General features: G+C 37.4%; 1 protein-coding gene across 4 annotated transcripts; it reads right to left on the bottom strand.

The window, feature by feature from the left end:
* Positions 1 to 7,190: 7,190 nt before the first annotated feature.
* On the bottom strand, positions 7,191 to 23,505 carry OCIAD1 (OCIA domain containing 1). 4 transcript variants are annotated; one of them, XM_062575545.1, is made up of 8 exons: positions 23,391 to 23,505; positions 22,564 to 22,648; positions 19,091 to 19,144; positions 18,607 to 18,654; positions 14,496 to 14,625; positions 12,019 to 12,224; positions 10,476 to 10,625; positions 7,191 to 7,638 (listed from the first exon to the last, which is right to left on the bottom strand). In XM_062575545.1, the coding sequence occupies exons 1-8, from the start codon at positions 23,439 to 23,441 to the stop codon at positions 7,601 to 7,603; spliced, it is 762 nt and encodes a 253-aa protein (XP_062431529.1). In that variant the 5' UTR covers positions 23,442 to 23,505; the 3' UTR covers positions 7,191 to 7,600. The 4 variants fall into 4 exon arrangements, with proteins under 4 accessions (XP_062431529.1, XP_062431530.1, XP_062431531.1 ...); XM_062575546.1 differs by having other exon boundaries at positions 23,409 to 23,491; XM_062575547.1 differs by lacking the exon at positions 23,391 to 23,505 and adding an exon at positions 23,145 to 23,163.
* Positions 23,506 to 23,879: the final 374 nt, after the last annotated feature.

Here is a 23,879-nt window from a genome sequence, read left to right as displayed (position 1 = left end):
TCATCTGTAGTACAGTACATGGGGAAAACCAATTCTAACTGTATCACAGTTTTAAATCTCACTAACTACTAATACTCAGTATTATGTCTCAGTACAGAGATCTGGAAGTCATTTTGCATAGTTTTCTGAAAATGTCAGATTAGTGGTCTGTGACAGCCTAAAGGCAAGCAGAACATTACAAATCCTTAGGGAAGAAATGAGGGGAAAAGCAGATTTATACTACAGAGCAATTCTGTGACATGTCTATATTTTGAGTATTTCAGTGCTTCCAACCCATCTCAAAAAGTGTGCAACACAGATGAGATAGAAAAAAGGGGGGAAATGAAAGGTATGATCAGAGGTACAGGATGGTTTCTTCACAAGAGTTTAAACAACTCTCCAGGTCAGCTCAAATGAAGATGAGGGATATGAAGTCCCTTAACATCATGTAAAGGAACAATTAATTGCTCTTTTTCATTAAGATGACAACCAGTCAGTGCTCAGTGAAACCAGATTTAAAATAAACAGAAAAGAAGCACTTAATACAACACAGTTACATTGTGTATCTCATTGGCACAGGATATAGTGGAAAGAAAAAGGAGGCACCATCCACGCAGAGAATTAGTGGGTATGAAAAAACTATTGGTGGCTATTAAACAGCTAGATTTGCTTGATCAAGTGTCAGGTTTTGGCTCATAAAGCTCTAAAATTCTTATCACAGGAGGACAGAAGGACAGACTAGTGAAGGAGCTCTTTATTTTTCCCTATAAGCTCTTCCAAGTGCCCGCCAGTGTGGGAAACAGAACAACTGTTACGCCAATTACGATGTTTTTACAGCTCTTCCAAGAATGAAATGAAGAGCCTTGCCAAATGAAATCAAACACAAATTTAGGTAACAGCTAAAAATGGAGCCTGAAAAATCTTCATTTGCAGAGAACAGAAGATTCAAGATTGCTGAGCAAACATATCTTAAAAATCTTTTCAGATTACAATATATTACCTTTTACCTGCAGATGAAGGGATTAAGGTGGGAAGGGAGTTTTTCTCCTGTTGTCTTTGACATACAGATTTTCTGAGGGCACTGGTACTTCCCAAGCAGATACTATAACCTTGTATGAAAAAAAAAAATCCTTGCTCTTTTATGTGCTACTTCTCAAGTATGTGCACTTTGAGCACTCAGCAGCAATGCTATCCAGGTTAGGCACATTGGCAAGCTCAGAGCAAGGAACAGTCTCAACTCTTCATCCCAGAGGCATATTTTAAACCTACCCATCATTCGCATCAGCTGTAGGCTGAGATATGCTGCAACTGAACTGCACAAGCCCAAACTTATTTCTGCTATATAGAGGCTTGTCGTACGTATAATATTTCAAAACGTAGTCCTGAAACCTTATCCAGCAGCAAATGCTTGTCATTTAATCACTTCCATTCTACTAACTAGCTCCATGAATCAAGTAGCTTGTAACGATCTTGGACGTTGCTGCTGGCCCGTCAGACACAAAGCGTGCCCTTGTCTGGGCAGGGGCTTCGCGAGCCGCCACCAAGCAGTTGGCAGCTCTGGCCGGCACGCAGCTGCTCGGCCCGGGCTGCTTTTTGCCCTTGTTTTACTACCGTCTACTTGGCTCCTCACAGTGAGAGCTTGCCTGGGCTTCAGGGGCTCCTTCTCGCCCTGCAGCCTGGTGAACGGCTCGTTTCTGCAGCGCAGCCTTCGCAGTCGGTTGGCTGTTGTACATTATCTAGCACCCAGAGGTTAACAGAGGAAAAAGGAGTGCAAAAAGTGCTTCATAAAATCTAAGGGGAGACTGCTGAAGGGGAGACCTTCAGCAGAGGTACACAGCCATACATTAATTCTGTACCAGCAGATTTGCTTCTTACATAGCATGTTTTACTGAGGAGATTGTGTACATGTCTGGATAATCCATCATTGAGGTTTAAGCACTTCAGCTACTGTAACCAAATTCACCCTTCCCTGTACCAGTTTTGCTATTATAAAATGTTAGTTATCCTAAAATAGTTAAGATTAGCAACTTTATTTCAAGTAGAGAATTAAACAAAATTTATTGAAGCATTAGATTTATATGGAACCCAATTTTAGCTTTATTGCAGCTTTTTTTTATTGCACTAGAAGTGTGCATCTACCGTGGATTAAAAAGAATAGAGAAGAATGTATATTCCTCCATGTAAGGAATGAATTCAACCTTTCTATTTTTGGAAGCGATTCACATCAAGGTTTTGTATTCTGAAAATATGGAGTCCCATAGCATCATCCAGCAACCAGAAAAACAACAAAAAAATTATATATTACATTTTTTTAGTTCTGAATAATTGACTTCGAGTTTTGGCAAAGGTAATTTATCAAACTCTTCATTTCTCCACCTTAATATTTTTTGCCATTCTAGGTATGACTGAAAATTGTACTTGACTGAATATCCTATGTATTAGATGACTGTGCAATATTTCTTTTTTATCATGCATCCTGTTTTGTGTACTGCAGCATCAGATTACGAAAGTAATTCATGTAAGACTGCTTTTGAGTTTTAAAAAACTATGCTACTACTAAATAGAAGATATTATGACTAGGTACTGAAACTAGGCGTTTCTGTTCTGCAGTATTTCTTAAAATCTCAGGGAATTTAGAATTGTTCAACTGGAAAAAAAAGAATACCTTAGTAAAATGAATAAACAAGTGGTTAAGTGTTAGAAGCACTGCTATACAAGTACCGGAGTCTAATATTCGATAGTATTAAAGAGAACAAATAGAAACAAATGCTTTAAATCATGGCTATTAGTGTCTGATGCTTTCATAATAATACTGTTTTCATGTAGTTGAAGTAAATAAATACAAATTATGTCTCCAAGTGATTGTTGTCTCCTGTCCAGCAGGTCTCTCGCTAGCTGTTAGAAGCAAGAATCAGTTTACTTTTAGGTGTATCTTATAATCTGAACAGTTATACATTTCTAATTTTGCTGTACCATTTTACATTGGTTAAATAAAAATACCCTTGTTTCATTTTGCTCATTATTTGGAAAGAATATTAACTTGATGGTCTGATAAAATTTGTGCCCCGGCCAAAGTCATTTATATATGAAACTTCATGGTGTTCCTGGGTTCAGGCTTCTAATGCAGCTTCTCAAAAATACCTCACAAGAAATTTGTCTGATGCCGGTGGTTTATGCCCCATTTTTACACTGGGCAAAAGTACAAATTTAGGGCCCATTTTTTCCCAAGCTGCATTGGCTTAGCTGAACTGCTACAAACCCGTATGAACAGACCTGCGGCAAGAGGCTGAAATAGCGCTGAGGTGCGATCTGTCCCATTCAATTGCCTTGAGACTAAGATCCAAGAATAATTTTTTGATTTCTATAAACCATTCGATAGGCAACCAAAACGCAAAGAGGAAGGAGGTATTTATACCGCTAGTGTCTCAGTTAGCAGATTACTGAGATAACTTACTCGGGCTGCGATTCAGAGCGACTGGGTTGCAAACAAAGCCGTGCTGTCCCAGGCACGAAGCAGCACGACAGCCGAGGAGCCGAGCTGTGGGTCTGCGCCAGGGCCAGGGCTGAGCCAGGGCTCGCTCACGGCACCCAAATGGAAATTCCACCACGGGCAAAACAAACTACAGCTCTCAGCTTCCAACGGCGAGTGGGCAAGTCGGGATTCCTTTCTAAATCTCTAATAGGCATGAAATTTGTGCGTTCAGTCTGGAATAGTACATACTGTTCTCCAGGCTTCCACAGCTCTGCTAAAGCTTTCAGCAAGAGAATCGAAGTATTTTCATTTACACTTCTCTTTACTCGAGATGGGTTCCAAACAACTCTAACAGAAACCAACACCAGAAAAGGTCAGATTATGTTCCTTTAGGGGGCTATAATCATGGCCGTTAATGAGGGGGGAGGCAAGTTCATCTGGGACTGGGATTTTTCAGTAGAGCTTTACCAGCTGTTAAAGAGCTGCAGTGCATTGACACAAACCTCTCTGTGCTCATGCATGTTAGTAACAACCGACTTTAGGACAATGCTACTGGCACCTTTTAACTGGCCGTACAACTGCGTATTTTTAAAGAGTTTTAAGAATTCATGAAAGCAGTCACTTTAAAGCTTTTTTCAGAAATAAAATAGCTAAGCAGTCACCCTCATTTGCTGGTGTTTGAATTAAGGTCTAAGCTAACTTTTTACACAATTAAAATTTATTTGGGAGGGGAATAAGAGTAATTAGCTTTATAATAAATATGAATAACTGAGTTAGTTCACATTTACTGACACATAAGTATGATGCCTGCCTAGAACAACTACTCTTTTAATGCTTTTTTTGGGAAATAAAAACAGTAAACCAAAGTGAAATTCTTACTCTAATCTCTGAAGAGTAGTAAGTGACCTGTATTTAAACAAAACAGCTGGCTTGGTTAGTGAATTGAGAAAAATATGTTGTGGGTCAGCTGGACATGTATTTAAACATAAAACAAAAGGGTCCATGCTTTCTCCACACATCCATCGTTCTTCCTTGTTCTTTATATACAGATGCACTGTTTTCGGTGACAATAACCCTCCCATCAGTTAGAAGCTGCTCAGATTCACTTTGAAGAACCCAAAGAGTAATAAGGGCAGTATAAATAGGGAAGCCGTGTAACAGGGTAGGTGCTATGCCATCACGAGGTGGAAGAAAACCCTCCGAAACAAGGAGGTACCAATGGACGGATGTGTGCTTGAAAGGGAAATGAAGAAGTCTGAACTGTCACAGCCGTCCAGAGAAGCAGAGCTTCAACCCATGCTTTGCCAAACACAGCAAACAGAGTGCTTTGACAAATTACTAATTTTCAATACACTATACTCTACACAATACAGCTACAATCCTAAGAACTCCTGCATTTAATGCTTATTAAGGATGTCATATGAAGCCAAAGAATTTGAACTGATGGATTGTAAACTGAACTTGAAAAAATGTATATCCTCTCTTAAGAGATACTAAGGAGACATAACCAAATAAAAACATTATATTCAACTTAGGAATCTTACGTAAACACTATATAAGTTACCTTAAGCACAGACAGCAAGACTTTAAAACAGCATTCATTATAAAAGCACCTTTTATTTCTTCCCTTGAGAAAGAAAAGAATTCTAACGGTTCATATAAAATACGGCATCTGCCCACATAAAAGGTTAATTTGAGGCAAGATGCTTTGAAGCATGTCTTATTCTCAGGTCGTGGGCTTCTGATAATCATGTGAACTCTTGGCAGGAAAAATCACCAGAATACAAAACGAGCATCTCTAAACATTATAGTTTGCAGGGACCAGGTGTAACGTTCATGAAATAGGTATTATCTTTTCAATAAGTAAACGGCAAAGGGTGAAATCCCATCTGCAGCTGTTCGGTACCAGATTGTCCACTGCCCTCATCCCATGAGGCAGATGTGCACACAAATAGGCACTAGTACACAGAGACACACACGACCCGTACAAAAACGGTGCGGACTCAACGTGCAGTGCAGAAAAAGCCCAGGCATTTGGAAGCAGGGAATGGACAGAAGCAGGAACAAAAGGCCATCAGCCTGACCCGTGATTCTAGGATATTATTAAGGACTTGATGATACATAAGTTTGCTGGCACAATAGTAATTTTCCCAATGAACGCAGAGGAAGAACAGAGTGAGCGTCGTGTTTCTGTGGAGTGTCCACACTGCAGAGGTATTTATCTTTACTCGTATAGTCAACTCCTGAAACGATCGTCCCTGTACATAAACAAACAACTTGTAGGATAAGCATGCACTAAGATTCCTGAGTCACACAAGCGAAAGTTACTACACTCTTATTCATATTCTTGTACCCGAGAAAATCCAGTATTATTCAAAATCCTCAAGAATGAGGAAAAAAAGACATTTTTATTGACAAGCTTATTGTTCAATAGCTTTGTCTTCTGCTGTAGCTAAAGTAGCTTTTCCCTTAATACCATAAGCTTATTTCTAGGTTTTCTCACTTGGACACTTTTCATTCATCCAAAATTTTCATTCATTGATTGAACAGTAAAAGCATTTCTTCTCTTTATAGATGGAGAAAAAAAACTATTGCAATCTACTCTAGTTTTGTCATCTAAATCTTCTATCTCCTGTTATTTGCATAGCTCACAACTAAGAAACTTCATGAACATTTTCATGATAAATTTAACCAGTTTTTGAATAGCATATGAAAAAATTCAGCAATATAATTCTGTCGAACTGCCTGTACTTAAACAGCTTTCCCCTTATAGCCCTAAGGAGTGTTTGCATTGAGATAAATTCTTGACGCAACTTCAAGATTATCTGATTAGCGCACTGCTTTTCAAAAGATCAGCTCTTCCAAAAACAGTCTACCTTGATGATTATGAACAGTACTGGCTCTTGAAGCACTCATCTTTTCCCCCTTTTCTTCCCCCTCATTTCAGGTGATTGCTCTGCACCTACCCAAAATAATCTTCTCATTTGTGCTGCTCTGCCACTAGTCCACTAAATCAATATGATCTGCAAGAATTTTCTTCTTCGTAGATTATTTTTCATCTCTAATAAAGATGTCAGTAATGCTTTTATGCTATTAACTTCACCATTTTTCATTCACCCATAGGCAAAGAGCCAAAATAAATACAATGCTGTGAGATCAAACAACAGTTCAGAATTTCAGCTGGAAGATACCTTCACATTAATGGATGAATATATAGCATTATTTTGATCGAGACAGATTATGCAAACATTATAAAACACATCTTCAGTACAATGTTGTCAGTGTACCCCTTTACTGATAAGTGAATTTAATGCAATATTCCACTGAGCAGGATCTTTTCCAAAGAAACAGTCCCAAACCTATCTTTTTTGTCATATGTGCAAACTGAGAAATAAGGCTAATCCCACGATGATTAAGTCAAGATGCCATTGAAACTCTTGTCAAAGTTCGACAGGCTTAGCCTTTTGCACATAGGTGGAGGTATTTAAAATATGTGCTGTTTCATGAATTCAGTTATTTTCTTCTTAAATGACTGTCTTAAGAGATCAAGTGTGGGCAAGTGAGACTACTTGTCTAAAAACATAGCTGTCACTCTGAAACATTTCTACTTACGTGTTTTGCTAGATTCCTCAGCCCCTTTGCCCTGAATAATTCCATACCACTCCAAATTTTACTAACCAAGCACAAGAGCATGTTGAGATTTCCAGCACATCACTTTCAGACAAAGCAAAGTGAGAGGTTAGTTCTACAGGTAACTTTTAATGCAAGCCTTGAAAAATTGAGAAGATTCTGATATTTTTCCCTCCCCAGTACATCTCTGATTGCATTTATTTACATACATTTTATCTTTCTCTATACATTTATAACTTTAGTTATTGCTAGTTACCCTTCTCATTCTTCTTAAGCAACAGCACAAACAGTTTAAAATCATGACACTTCACATTAGCCTGGCTTCCCATTTATGCAAAATTACACAACATTAAGCCTAAATAAATCTTTCTTAATCTTCTGACAAGTCAAGATTTTCTTCTCATTTATTAAAACTATTACTGTGTTTGGCAGAACACACCAAAAGTGCATCAGGATTATCAAAGGTGAACCACAAGTTAGCTGTCAGAAGGTAATTTTCTTCAGTTCTTCATTCAGTTCTTACTCATCCCAGGTATCTCCATATTTATTTACTTTAACTAGAGAAAAGAAGAACAGCAGTTGCATAGGAAATAATTTAAATGCAAAAATTTTTTTATACAGTGCTGAAAACTATGGTGAAATGCATTATCATTTAAAGCAGCAAGAGGGGAGAGTGTCAGTCACAGCACAATACACATCTAATTAAAGCTACTTTTGAATAAACGGGGAACGGAATGAGCTTGTTATTCATTATTCTTTATTGAATTAGTATTCACTCAAGCGGCCTACTTGTACTAATTCCTGCCCTACAGAATTTGTAATTAACTTGAAATAAATGCAGCATGTGGATGAAACACGGACAATTGGAGGAAACAGGCAAGGAATGTTACGATAAATATGTGGCTACATAATCTAGTTACATGCACAATTGGATGGATTCAGGATAGTAAAAGAACGTATTCAAACACAAACAAAAATCAGTAATCCCTACTAGGAAACTTCTCAGCCATTATTATTTGGTAGCTTCCTTTAGTATAGGAGTGAGTCAGAGAGGAAAAAAACAGGGTATTGGTCTTATGGATTTATTCAGAAACACGTCACATATAACTGAACAATGACCAGAAAGTGAAAAGATGCTTACTTGAAAGTGAACTAGAAAGTAGACTATAAATGACTGTTATCCCTGACAGAGTAGAGAATGGACCTACATGACACAGTAGAAATGCTTACACTAGTCAGCCACCCCTTTATAAATCTAATTGTAGCTTAAATTAGTAATAAACCCAACTCTTTATTACCATCTAACTACAGCAGAACCAGGGGAACGGAACAGAGTGTACAGTTCTTGTTTCAGTGAGGTGTCAACAAACTCAACTTAATGCACTGAAGAATCTATTTTAAGCTGGTTGATGTTGCAGTGAGGCACAATGAGAAGCTCTCTCAAAGTATGACTTGACTTCATTCCTATCAACAGCAGCAGCTTAGCAGCTGTACTACCTGCAGTCATTCCCTGAAAATGGTTATTTTTTGGAAAATCCAGTTCACTGAGCAGATGCACAAACTTGTACTGTCACTATGGAGGGAAGCAGGCACGAGCAACTAGCTATCAGGACTCCTTAAAACTGGCTTAAATGGTAAGATTGGGTTAGTTCTCCCTTACACTCCTGCAACAGAGGACAGAAACCATTGTCTCTTATTTACTACTCATGTTCCTATGATAGAGAGATGAAGGGTGAACAGAGAGGTAAGGATTCATTATCTGTGCACAGGTATATAGAAGCTATCGTGTCCAATATGGAAAGGAAGCTAAATCACAACTTAGCAGGCAGCATCAGCAGAATCTCTTAACTGTAAATTTAAATGTAAGGCATTTCTGATTTTTTTTATTCCATTATTCTTTCCTCCTAAAAGTAAAACCAACTTATTTTACAAAACTCAATGCACTACTCAATCTACTTTTATCTTCAAAATCTGACTAGAACCAAACAGCACACCTGAACACAGCAGAGAGAATGCAACATTTGATTAACATTTACTATAAAAGACTTCAAATATCTAAAAATAAAATAATGAATGCATGCTCATAGCAACAAGATCTGCCATGGAATGTGGCAAGGATTGCAGAATGACGCTTTAGAGTAAGACTTCTGTGTTTAGTTTTCAAGTTGCATTTCTAGGCTTTCTATTTGTGAAGAAATATCTTCAAAAAGAAAAAACTGTGCAAATCAATGAAGTGTCAGCTGACTGAATCTAGAAACAGCCTGAAACTACAGCTTCAACAATTTCGGAATGTCTCATTTATTATACTGACTTGATAGAAGCCTTCTATTCTTGAAATAACAGATTTAGATCTTTACCCAATAGCTGTTTATAATTTTTATTTCAAGAACATGTAGATATGTTCAAAGACAGATGATCCAGAAGAACTATTTCACAGGGATGGAATAGATTCGTATTTGTATGAAACACTGTTCCAAAGTTCACCATTGCTACTTCGGACCTTTTTACTTTTTATATAATTGTTTATATTAACACGTCTAATAGAAAACCTCATCTATTCTTGTTGTACTATGAGAAGATTGGGCACTAAATAAAGACTCCAGTGATTCAACTGACTAGTCCAGTAGTGTGTCAGACAGCAAAACAATACTTTTAAGTTTTTCACAGCTATCACACTAAATAAAATAGTTCTAGGGAAACACACTAAATAAAATAGTTCTAGAGAAAATAATTATGAATTGCTATTAGGACTTCCTTTTAAGCACCTTTTTGAAAAAAATGACTGAATGGCACCTTATTCTTCAGAAGACTGTATCCTTATTTTGCTGTACAAAGTTTTATTTTTCCACTGCGAAAACAAATCTCAATATTGCTGCCAATACGGCTTCCTTCCTTTGAGTTTTAATGTAGGATAATGAACTTCTGCAAACAATGCCACTATAGAAATCCCCTAATTCCACATGAAACAATCCTTAAGAACAAATAACGCCCCTTTAAAAACCATCAACTGGGTATTCTATTTTGGGAGAACAATACTATCTAAAACATACACCCCCTTCCATTGCTAAAACTCTTCAGGAGAGCTCTGAGCTCAGAGACTTCTTTGTTAAAAGAGGTTGCTTAGTATATTCACAAATTAAAAGTTATGAGATTATTTTAGAGTTTGGCACTGAGCCATATGGCTGCAGAAGAGGAACCGTAATTTACTACCACAAGATCAATGTTTCTGAAAAATAGAATTTGAAATATGAAACTATATCAGCCACTTGCTGATGCTGTAACTGTACACTGGCTAAAGGCAAAGCAAGATCAAGCCTAAGAGTTATATAAGCTATATTTAGCATTACTGCTAACATTTGATTTTACTATATATTGAAGTAAATCAGCATATTACCTTCTTTAACTGGCTTTTCCTGTGAAAACTTGATTGGAGTTTCTGCCTTTGGTGGTAACATTACCTCATATGTCTCTCTGTGTTTATTTCTTAATTCCTCATATGAGATGCCTTTCTTTTTACGACTTTCTTCTGGAACTGGAGCAGAATCTGAAAACAAAAAATACACTAAGATACTAGAAAGGGCATCACAAAACCAAAAGGCTGCCATACCTTTTCTAGAATGCCAACTAATTACAGCTCTATGTCAAAAAAAAAAAAAAAAAAAAAAAAAAAAAGAGCATGACAGGCACATTCCTAAATGGCAACGGAGAATGTATGGGGCTATTAATTTACCCATCCCTTTCGTCTTTTTCGTTTTGTCAAACTGCTTTAGAAGACGAGCAGTTAACTCCTTTTCCTGATTTACCCAGTGGGAAGTCTAACAAGCACAGGGTAATAACTGCTGGATAAAATAGGTCTGGTTATTTGAGTAGAACTAATGACGCATACATTTGATACACTTGTGATTTCTGAAAAGAAGTGTAGGTAAATCTCAAGGGTCTGCACACAGGCTTTGAATTCTGCAACTGCAGAACAATCAAGACTACATCCATCATGTGATAAACATTTGTGCTTCTATTCAAGTTTATAATGCAGAATCATGATTCTATAATTAAGGCTGTAACAACTATTGATATCTGTAATGAAGTATAACTAAACTTTCCTTGACACATTTATATTGATACCTTAAACAACTAAAAATGAGTTGCTTGAATAGGCTTTTTTTTTTTTTTTTTTTTGAAATTAAAATGCTTTCCACAAAGGAGTTAAAAAAACCAAAAAAACAAACTAATCTGGAATACATAACTCTGTATTTAACAGTAACTCCCTCCTTTGGGTATGTACAACATCTGAATTCAGGATCATGTGTTTCCTCTGTAAAAGCTGAGGATGCAGGCCATATGAGAGGAGGGGAACAGCTGCATGGAACAGTATTTTAAAAACAGTTTAGTTCTCAGTGAGATAATCAGCTGTTGCAGGACAGAACACAATATATGTTCAGTTCTTGGAAGATGTAAACATTTGTTATGTTATAAAAAACGGTTTAATTGAATTAAAGTAGCATACAGTTACAGCATCACCACTGGTGAAAATGAAATGATCTCTGAAAGGCCAGTAGGGTTTGGTTTATTTAGCAGTGAGCAGGATGACTTTTTCACTTTCATTTTGAACAAAAAGAACTTGAAGTTAAGGTGAGGTTTTTTGTAGGTTTAATTTCACAAGATTAAACTTTGCTAAATAATTTATAGTCTTTACTTGCAATAAGAGCTACAGAAATAAAAGAAAAAATGCATTTAATTTAGAGTTAGAACAGAAAATGCATACATTTATCTTCTGCGTCAACACAGTTCTGGGAATTCTGAGTGTTTCATTCAAAACCACTATACTATACAAATCTTGTTTGCAAGGCATGAACATATGTGTATTAAAGAAATACATCTAAGAGAAAGGCAAGAATTACTGTAAGTGCAAACTGCAAAAATATTAAGACAAACTGCACCTTGAACAGTGTAATCTGTAATTCCTGTAGGTGAAGATTCATTCAGGGAAGCACTGAATGGAACAGGTTCATAACTAGAGAGAGCTCTATCTGTTGAGCTATAATCATCTGAATAGCTAGAAGGAAGTGGAGACCCAGGTCTCTGGGAAGATTCAGTAAATGACTGAGAAGGTATGTCTGAAAACTCAGATTTCCGACTGGAACGGCTGAAAAAGAAAAAAAATAAATATTAAATACAGAAATACTAAAGCTAAACATGGAACTGTAAGAATAGTATTGTGTCTAGCTCAAGAGCACCAGGCCAGGTTGCCCAGAGACATTGTAGAGTCTCCTTCTCTGGGGATATTCAAGGCCCGCCTGGATGCAACCCTGTCTAATATGCTGTAGGTGACCCTGCTGAGCAGGGAAATTGGACTAGATGATCTCCAGAGGTCCCTTCCAACCTTACCCATTCTGTGATTTTTTTTTTTAAACACATTGCAGAGATTTGTATAGTACTTTCCCTAAAACTCTTCTCCTTCCTCCCAGAAAGTTAACTCATACCAAAAAACCTCCAGAACAAAAGACAGTATTTTGCATGTTAAAAGACAAAAAATGACAATCCTTTCTCCCCAGGGATTCCTCAGATAGACAAAACACATCAGACAAATACTGCAGGGTGTGTCCATATAACTAACGGTAGCACAAAAAATTATTTTTGAAGGCCTTCTTTGGAAGAAGTTGCTGTGAGTGATCAATACAAAAACAGCAGAGAGAGAGAGACGGGGGTGGGGGGGAAGACCTGTACTAAGGAAATGAAACTACGAAAGTTTCTTGAGTTGTTGAATTACTTTTTCCATCAGCAACATTAATGAGTTTTCTCTTAAAAGAGAAAGATAAGATCATACAAACAATACTATGGAAACAGATGCCTAATAGTCTAAAGCAATCACTGCATACTTGAAATGGCCCTGCAAAAGGCTACAGAAGAAAATGTCTGCCTCTTAATCAGCCCCAAGAATGCTATCCACTTGGTGCCTTTGGAATGTCTCTAGCATCTTTATTCATTTTTTACTTTAAGTTTCTCCTTCACTGTACTTCAGTTTCATAAGAAAAACACTCAGCATTACTCTAGTTTTATTCTGGTTTAATGTAGTCAATAAACAAGCTATTTTGTTGCCTCAATTATATTTTTGAAGTATATGCAAACATATTTTTAAAGAACTATCTAATCTTTCTAGCTCCCTATTTTCAATCACAAACCAGAGTTATTGAAATATATTAAATGGTGAATAATGATCATGATATATAACTACTTCTATTGCTGGTTTAAAAGGGTAGCATATATAGATAAAAATGCAATTTGAACAAATTTAAATTTATCAGTCAACCAGAACAAAAAATAATTTGTCATTTAGAAAATAAAATATATTTTGTATATGCAAAAGAATAAGCCATTAAAACTTGCAGGGACTTAATGGTGTAGTAGATGATTGCATTTAAATAAGTTATCACCTAGAGTCAACACAGGTAATGATCGCAAGAAGTTCTTATTAAAAACTGGGGGGGAAGGGAGAAAGGGACATGTCCACCTTCAAATCCACTGAGTTTATACACTACATGTATAAAGTAGTAGTAATTAAAATCTTGTTTGGTGCTATAAAATTCAAATATTGCAGCATAAAAGTGAACCTGCCTACAAAACTTTTTAAGTCTCAATTTATAAAGTAATTAAGAATATAATCAAGTTCTACATAAATATTTCATAAATTTTAGCATACATACACAAGACTACTACTCAGTACCCAAAGATTATTTTATCAGTTGTGAACCAAGGGTTTAAATCAGAGATATTCCGAAGTAATTTGCAATTAAAAACCACTCCCAAGTAGAAAACATTCTGGAACAAAACAGGAAATAGTTTTAAGAACCTGATGAGTTTCTCATATGTTCAGCATAATGCCATTACAGATGTAAAGGATTTAAACAAACAGCAGTAAGTCTGACCACCATGCTTCTTCCTGCACTGATATTGTTTACTGAATTCTTTCCTTTGATAAACATTGAAATCATTTCCACCCTCTTCCTACTGCAATCAAACAAAGCCATGGAAAAAAAACTTCCAGAAAGTAGTACCATTTTATTCCAGTTAACTTTACTTCTAAACTGAAGAGGCTACCTCTGATGTCACATTACTGTAAGTGAATTCCATAGGAAATCAACATCCTAATTTACATGTGATAATTTTGATGAGTAAAATGCTTATTTGATTGAGTAGAACAAGAAGCATCTGTATATAAAGAGCTCAAAATATGTAACTGGCCAATTGATAAAGACACTTCTGAAAGTAGTACATTTAGGGGATGCAGCGGGAAGAGGGAAGCTGCAGCTCTCAAGTCCTTTGAAAGCTACAAATGTACCCCTTGATCTCTGTTAGTGTCTTTAAAATGTCTTATTTTAGAAATTGTTTTGAATTTAAAAGAGAATTAAATTCTTACTTATGTGAACTATGTCTCTGAGCTTGTCGTAGAACATCTCCTATTGGGGAATCCTTCAGTTTCTTAAATTTCTCGCTACAGATTGGCAAGTAGGATATCTTTCCAGCCAGGTATCCACACGTTCCAGCAACTTTTTTAAAAAAGAAAAGAAGATAATTTTATAATTAACATAATTTTAAAATCATTTAAAATGAATTATATATTATCTTGAACAAAAGCAAAAATCAGTTTAAATCCAAAACAAAAAATGCAGCAGTCTTATCTTTGCTGCTTTTGCTTACAAAGGGTACTAAGAATAAATGCAACAGCTGAAGAGATTCTCCAGTTATTTAGACATGACATGAGCACAAGATGGTATCAACTATGACTTGATGAACCAAAGACGACAAAAAGAAATTCCAACCAATTTCCCCCAAGATCCAGAAATAATGAACAATTTACAATCAGAAAAGATAAAATGGTTGGGAATAAACAAAGGCTGTAAATCACAAGATACTAACTCATCAAAAATAGTCAGATTCTGAAAGGGCCTTCACTAGTGGGAAGAGAAGCCTAAATAAGATTAGGTTCAGTATCTTCTGAGGATATGACACGATATGGTTGTTTGTTGTTCAGCTGAATTTGTTGAATCCCTACAATCTTAAGTACTTTCAATTTAGTGGATTAGATATTTTAGTCTGCTTGGCAGGACATTAAACTAAATGAGTTCTTTCTGGACTTAAACCTGATGATGTCCACCACTTGTAACCCTCATTTTTTAGTGGGTATAACTGAGTATGAAAGAGAATGAAGGATTCAACTGCAATCAACAGAAGTTTTATTGTTGACTCTATAGGAAAAAGAACTTGATCCTTATTTCACATGCAAGGAGTATTTTCTAAAGATAAAGATTCTCAATCATTTTTAGTCAGGAAAGAGTTAACTTCTGCTAATTCTTCAACATCTTTACACTGTAGATTGCATCATGGACTACTGCTCTGATGAGAATAATGTTGGAATAGTGATCCCTGTTCTAATATCTGTGTTTTCAAAGGAATGTTAAAAATCCTTTCCCAAGTGAAAGGAATAAAACAGCAACAAGTTTACAAGTGAGAATGTATAGCTGTTTAGTAGATCAAAAATCTTGAGCCATCTCAAACCATATAATTATCTGCAGAGGCAAAAATTATGCGCCCTTGAAAGGCTAAAGAGAAAAAAGAGCCCAACAAGAACTCAAATGACATATCTAGCAAAAAAGTTAAGCAGTGAAGCTCTTTAACCATCGGTATAAATTACAAAGAGAAGGTCTCTTTTTCTTGAGATAGTCCAGTCAAGACACGCGGAAGCATCTCTCTGGAAAAGTGTTTGAAGACATTTCAGCCAAAGTAAGCAGCAAGCAGTTATTGGCTGAATTGTTTGGTTTCCCTTGTTATGGACGTAACAGCCGGATAATACAAATTTTCCAAGTTAGTATGGTAAATTACAGTATCATACTTTCATCTTCTCCTGTACTTACTGTGGAAAGACTTTAGAGAAACTAAAGAGCGATGGACAAAGGAGGTCAGGTTCCACTACAGGCTAACAAAGTAGGGCATACAGATCTTATCCTTCGGCAAGAAAGACAGGAGATCCAATAGGTCAACTGCTGTGTTGAAAGGGATCCTGTCAACGTAGCAAATCGTTCACAGACTAACTAGAGGTTAGAGTCTCCAGTGCCTAGGAGACTATTGAGAAAAAGCTAATTCCAATAGGCACAAAACCACCCTGGAACCTGAAAACTACCCAGGAAATGAACCACCTCCCACCTTCTTCCAGATAATAACCAAGAGGTTAAAACTACAGAAAGATGCAAGAAAGAGACTATAAAAACAAAAAACCCCACAAAACCCGACTCAACTATGTTTGTTAGATATAAAAACCCCATCACTGTAATCGGGCATGGATACTATCCAAAATAAGTGCATCTGACAACAGCAAGAGACATGTGCCATTATCAAAGGCAGACTATTGTGATCAGTGGATTCAGCAAAAACATGCTCAGATCAGCGATATCAAAAAAGCAAAAACTGACTCAAAAATGTGACTTCTGTTCTTACTCTACATTATCTAAGTATGAGCTGGCAGCAGCAGTGCCTGGAACTGAATATGCTCTTTCAGAACTTTGCAGGGGGATGGGATGGGATGGGATGGGATGGGATGGGGTGTGTATGGAAATGCACTGCTTCCTTTAAGCATGCTTTCCTGCAGTAGGAAAGTGCAATTAAATTATGCGACATGATTTGGACCTATAAACTATGTTCTTGGTAATACTTTTCATGAAGATACTTCAGACAGTCAGTGCATCTGACCTAAACAATATGCGGATGAAACCAAAACTGCTTAACTCACGTCTTTTAGACTCCAATTTAAAACTTATTTCTCAGAAAAATTCCAGTATTGAAACGGTTCATAGATCACATGAAGTTACCTACTGAAAAACAGCCAAAACAAAAACACTTTGGGAAAAGTTATTTTAGTACAAAACAAAAGTCCAGATGCCCACCAGTATACATCAAAAAGGAGAAACTAAAAGTGATTGGGATTGTATTGCTTGTAACGCTGACATCAAGAATAGTTGTCTTGTTCAGTTGGCACTTATTTTTCTCTTGGCTTCAAAACATAGTTTTATTAAGCAAGAGGAACATGGCCCTTAGCTAGAAATGTGTAGATGTGAAAGAAACAGCAATTCCATTATTTACTATAATAGTTTCTGTGATAATATTGTTCTGCATTCAAAAAACAAAAAAGCAAGTAAAATTCATTATAAACAAAAGGTAGCCCTAGCCTCTCTCTCATTCATTTATCTGCTTAAACAGCACTTCCTTCACCACAAATCATGGGTTTTACCCTCCTCTCACTGAAGCAAACTGTCACAGTAGTTGGCTCTATCTGGGCAGACTGGCAAGACGGCGGCTTCCTGTTTTACTATCATGTATTACATTGGACAGGTTAATTTATTAATTTGCATCTGATTACACTGAATCCAAAATCCTTCACATGAAATTGCAGTTTTCCTATAATTGTGCATGCATAGTATCCAGGAAAAAAAATAAAATAGCCTGAATGGGACAAATAAGACACATGAATAATGACCTTCAAATTAGGAAGGGAAGGGTGGGTGTACTCTGGCAAAGTCCTTTATGGAGACTTCACTGCAGCAGCAGCATGCTGTTCTAGTATTTTAGAAGATATCTTTTAGACTTCCAAACTTTTAAACAATAGTGAGAAATTATATAAGCCAGAGCAAGCAGAAATATTAGACAGATACTACTAACTGAAAATATAATCACTTTCCAAGAAAGAATTAGTTTCAGATGGCAGCCTTACAAATCACAATGTTTATAGTTCAGGAACTAGTGAGGGAAAAAAAACCCGTCACTTTAAGTGTTTGTTTCTTCCCTCCTACAACACAAGTTTTACACAGCAGAGAATAATATAGAAGATATATTAAAGAAGCATTTTCCTTTACTCATTTTCAGTTATAATAAACAGAGGAAATGCTTTAATACCATTAATACCAATGGTTACAACATTCCTAATGAGTGTGATTTTAGTTCTGACAACACTTAATTTCATCTTTAAGCTCCATCACACAAAATAGTTATTCTTGCCAGACTTACGAAAGGGAAAACAATTAAAGCAAATTTTCACAGTATCTATTTATAGCGTTCTTATCTTGAATTTTTATATTACCGTTTTCAAAAATATTTCAAATCTTACAATTTTATACAAAGCCTATGAACAAAACTTGTGCAAAATCTCCTGCAAAATTTGAAAATGAATAAATAATATGCTCTACCTCTCGATATGGCATAATTTCTTGCAATATGAGATGTGGCAGTTGAGATACATAGATGAAGAAGAAGTTGCTGACTATCCGAGTCAATCCTATTTAGAAAGAATCAGCATCAGGAAGGTGAAATTTATTCTGAATATATCAGATCATATAGCTCCACCTTCAAGTACAGTTGCAGCAATACAAGGATATGTGATCCAGTGAAGTTGCCAACTAGTTTCACGGGAATTATATCTGTGTAACAGATTTCAGAACCTAAATCACAAATGCAAGATGAAGTATATAGCTTTTACTTACAGGCAACTTTAATAAGAGAGCCAAATCTTGAATTATCTCTTAGAACACCTGAAAATGAGGAAGGAAAGTAGTAAGTTATTAACAAGTAAGCTGAGGGAACATTTAACTCTTCATCTGAATATAAATGTCAGTTATTTTCCATAACATCAGGGTAACAGCTTACTCTCTTAGACTTTAAAGCAAATTCAAAAAAAACCTGATCATCTAACTTTCCCATAAAATTAGAAAAATCTAAGAATTACTAGGATATTTAATCATCTAAGATCTTTAAACAACACACACAGTATGAATATCACATACTGTAGAATAATTGTTTCATATTCTCTGTGATACTGTATTTGTCAAATGAAATTGAAATTCTTGGTCATTTTTTATTAAGTTTTAAGTACTTAAAGTTTTACTCCTCCTTTAGTTTCAGGAACTGTAAGTCAGGTAAATGACAAGATTGAATTTACAAATTAAACCAAATATGTTTAAACTTTACCTTTCCTAATTAAGAGACTAGTGGCAAGCATGCTCACGGCAGCCAAAGGAAAAGCTGTGAAGAAGAAAAGTAGTTTAAAAATAAAATTTTCATTATTTTCAACCACATTTAACTGAACACAAAATTAAATATGGGAGTTACTAGGTCTTATGAAGGCCATTTGTACAAGTATATATGGGTGGGGTGGGTATAAAACTGCATAAATTGTGAAACATTCTCAGTTCCAACTTTTTGAGATCTACCACGTATTATGCAGTACTGGTTGATGAGTCCTTTGCTGTTCGTTAGACTTCATGCTTCCTAAAATACGAAAGCCAACAGCAGATGAGATAAAGCTCTAGCAAAAAGATTCTAGGTGAAGCTGACTTCTAGCTGCAACTACTTCGGTATAAAGAACTTCAAACCTGAGAATCATACACATCTCCTTAGGATAGAAGACACTAACGTAGAAGACAGTGACTTTAAAATTTTTTGATAACCAAAAGGCTTGATTTTGTTTTAAGAACTTTTGAATCATTCTAGATCTTAAAAAGATAAAAAATAAAATAGTTATAATTAGGTAACCTGATCAGCTTTATTTACCAGCAAAATATAGAGCAGGGCAGATTTTTCCATAGCTTATGGATCAAACCGTAGAAACTGGGAGGAAAATATGAGCATGAACAAAGTTACTGCCTATCACAATTTGCTTAACTTTGCAAATTGCAAACGATTTGTTTGGGTCAATTTTTGTCACGCTGAATGACTTCAGATGGCAGGAAGCATCTGAAGACAGCAGAAAGCATACAGGATGCTTACACATGCAATGGTAATTATGCAATCCGGAAGATTAACATTCTTTGAAACTGTAAGACTACCATGCTTATATACGATACAGAAACACTGCAGTAATGAACATGACTGAAGACTAAAGTTAATTTCATTAAAAGCTTAAACATGTCATAATTAAACTACTTCTTAAACAGGAATGAAAACGTAGATGTTACAAAAAGGCTTAATGACTTCATTAACTTTACTTAGGGGAGAAAATTTTGTCAACAGCGCTAGATGCTTATAGCGTTTTGATACCTATGATCTGCTAGATTAAGTCTATATTTTAGGCTAAAATATTACAGAGGACTTCAAAATATACACTGCAAGTTATACGCAAGCAATAACATTAATATTCTCTTCTAAAACCTTTGATGTCAGAAATGATTTATAGGCCCAGCATAAACATTTGGGCACCTAAGATGTGTTATACACTGTAGTGCTAACAGATGATACAACGTGAGCATAAAAGTTGCATTAAATGGTAATCAGAAATTTAGAAAAAGCAACAGGAAAATGAAGATTGGGGTTATACATAAAAATCATTATAAATAATTACGAAGTATAGAAAATGGACAAAAGCAGCTTAAAAAACCAGGAAATATTAATACTTTTCACTGCTATGGGCAAAAGGGACATTTTCTGCTTCAAAAAAAATAATGGAAAGTTCATAATTATGGATTGGAATGTAATTAATCCTAGTCAAAAGTCTTACAGGGAAAAAGTCATACCAGTGAAACTTGATTTTACTTGCTAATGAGATTACAAGTGTGATAAAATTAAATTATATATGTAACTCATGTTTTTAAGGCATTAGAATTTACATTACACAATAATGTGCTTAAAAATGGTAATACCAATAAAGCATATATTAAAATCAATGAAAAAATGACCAGCCAAAATTTCTGAAATAGGAGTTGTCAATAGAAAGCCATCACAAACGAGAGAGGGTAGAGGGTTTGCAAGAACAAATTGACTACAACCTGAAATGCGAATAAACAAGCTGAAAACATACAAGTGTAATTTTGTGTGTAATCCAAAATCTGTGAACAACAAAAATTGGCACAATAAGAACTAATGGTGTCAGGGCAGCCACACAGGGAGCCTATACTGTTCAGGAAGGAGAGTTTAAATGATATCTATTTAATACAGCTAATACAACAGTATAGGTGCGTGTAATGCAAAACCATAAAACAAAGACAGAGAGCCTAAAAAAACAGTGAAGGGCCTTAGGCTCTCTTAGTGAGATAACCACACAGTGAGATAGCAGTACAGTACACAGCTCCTGGAAAGAAAAAACAAAACAATAATAATAATAAAAAAACAATTCTTGTTGCAGCTCCCTAAAATGACATTCAAGTGAAATTACTGAAGAAATTAACTTGGGGCTTCTAAACAAGAACACCTTCATGGTGTTTCTTTAGACTATGTGCAGAGATGAACACCTCAGTAAGTTTCCCTGGCAATTAAGAATTCACAGTAAAACACCTCAAGAAAAACAAAACTCTCTCTCTTCTGATCCTCTATAAAGGAAATCACTGCTAAACCATAACCAATTATAGTCTTATCGTTAATGACCCTGATTCTCTTTGCTTCAGAAATACAAGGAACATAACTAGATTTTGCCAAACAAGCTAAGGGCTTCCAGGTATTCCAGAATAAAAATGGCAGAGAATGCCAAAGTAGAAATGGCCAAAGATAAAGCAGATACCAGCCAATTTTGAATTGTTAGTTCAAAACCACAATGCCTTTAAAGTTGCCTTATAAACTACTGGTTGCCAGCAGAAATCAGAATCTAAATTTAGCAAATGAGCTGCCACATTCTTTATCTGTCCCAATTTCTGCTAAGCCACCTATCAGCATCAGAAATAATCCACTAGCATGTGCTAAAATAGTGGATAGCAATCACATCAGAAAGCCTGAACAAACCTCGTAACCGAGCATATATGGAACATTCACTTGAACTTTTGGATTACAGAAACAAACTTTAATATTGTAATCAATTCTCAATTGTTCAATGTTTTGTAAAACAAAAAACAAAAAACCACTACAATCTTGGTATTTAAAGTAAATGAAGCTGAGACACACGACATTCTGTAAAAACAATGCATGTTTATTACCACTGTATATTTAGCTGTAGTACAGAAATCATTATTGACTGCATAATCATGTCTGAAAGTCTTGGCTATTATTTAGAACAAAACCCCAAATGTTTGGCTATTCGTGGATGCAAAGATTTTCCTCAGCTGAGTGAGTACTTGACAGAGCATTCTCTTCACAATTTTCCAGAAATAAAGGAAATCAAATGTTAAGATACATAAATAATTATAATGTTAATTTATATGTTACTTTGGCTACATAAATTATATCTAATATTCAGCTTGTTAATAAACACGTTAGTTCAAAGCATGAAGGGGTCTTGCTGTAAAGCATAAATTTTACAAAGTACTTTGTACTTTCTACATGACTCATGTCCTGCAAACTTTTAATATATACTCAACATAGATCAGCATGTAGTAGGATGCAACATGAGGCCACGTGATGTTCCTTAATGAACTGTCCTGACACACTGACCTGGGCCTTCCCTCTTCAATTCCTCAGACACCAACAAAAACTACAGGTAGAAGAATGGCAAAATAAGTTTACTAGTGAGTGAAACTTACCTCTATACCGGGCACTCTCTTCGCTACATTCCTTGAGGAGTCGTCTTTCCTCCTCTGTTGGCACATAAGGCTTAGGTACTGAATTCTTTTATCAGGGAAATCAATAAGAAAACGAATGAAAAAAGGGAAGGTTTGGGGGATTTTTCAATGACAAAACATTTGCACATCATAGTGCCTTAAGTTTGACACAGTTATATTTAAAAAAGGTGCCTTTTTGCCTATATATATAACATGAAATATATTGTTATGAAAAAACTTAATGCTTTTAAAAAAAAGGAGAAGGAGAAAGATATCTCGAGTATGTACAAATTGCGACTCACGAAAGCCTGATTCGGGCCTTGCAACCTGCCTCCAAAAATCAGTTAACTCTGACAGCTCATTAAATCCCCAGGTTTTAAAGATGCTGCGTGGTTTCAGTGACACGGAAGGATTTGTCCATGTATACCCTGAGGCTCGGTGACACCCGGCCGCCTGTTCCGCCATCCCGCGAGAAGCTGCCACCGGGGGGAAGGTGCCCGCCGCCCCCCCCCCCCCCCCCCGGCAGTGCAAGGCTCCGCGCCGCGGCCTGGCCTTCTGCCCACCCCGAGCAGGCCGCTGGCAGCGCGGACGGCAGCTGCGGCCGAGGCCCAGCGCGGCCGCGCCCCGGGAACGTCTCAAGGGCATCGGCCCGCCGCGACTTGCCCCTCCCCCCCCGCCGGGTCGGGCCGGGCCGGGCCGGGCCGGGCCGGGCCGGGCTGGGCCTTCGCCCCCCCCCCCCAGCAGCAACGACGCGGCGGCGCCGCGCTGCCGGGGCTTGCACGGGCAGTGCCGCCGAGCGGCGATGGTACCTCGGCCGGCTCGCCGACCTGGCCGCCGCCGGGGCCCTGCCCGGCCTCCATGGCGGGGGCGGGGCAGCAGGGCCGCGCTGCTCGCGGCGGCGGGCCGCACCGGAACCTCCTGCGCCACCTTGGCCCGCCGACCCGGAAGCAGACGCGCGGCGTGCGCATGCGCAGAGCCGCCGGGGGCGCCCGGGGCGGGAGGTACCTGGGGCGGGGGGGGGGGCGGGGGCCGCGGTGCGGAAAATGGCCGCCCGCCGCGGTCTCCCCGCGCGGGGGGCCGCGCTGCTCAGCGGCGAGACGCTGCTGCCGGCGGAGCAGCCGGTGGGGCTGGGGAGCGGGCGCGCTGCCTGTCGGCCGACTGGCCCGCGTCGCTGCTCTCCTGGCGTGCGAGTCGGAGGAGGGCGGCGCGGCTGTCCAGAGCTGGCCGTCGAGATTGAGAGCGTTAGTGTCGATACAGGGTGTTGCCTTCCTGTGCTTTATCTTGTTTCCCGGCTGCCT

This window comes from Rhea pennata, chromosome 4, assembly GCF_028389875.1.
Source record: "Rhea pennata isolate bPtePen1 chromosome 4, bPtePen1.pri, whole genome shotgun sequence".
Taxonomy (NCBI): domain Eukaryota; kingdom Metazoa; phylum Chordata; class Aves; order Rheiformes; family Rheidae; genus Rhea; species Rhea pennata.
The sequence above is the reverse complement of the archived record's forward strand: the minus strand, read 5'-3'. Positions and strand labels throughout refer to the sequence as shown.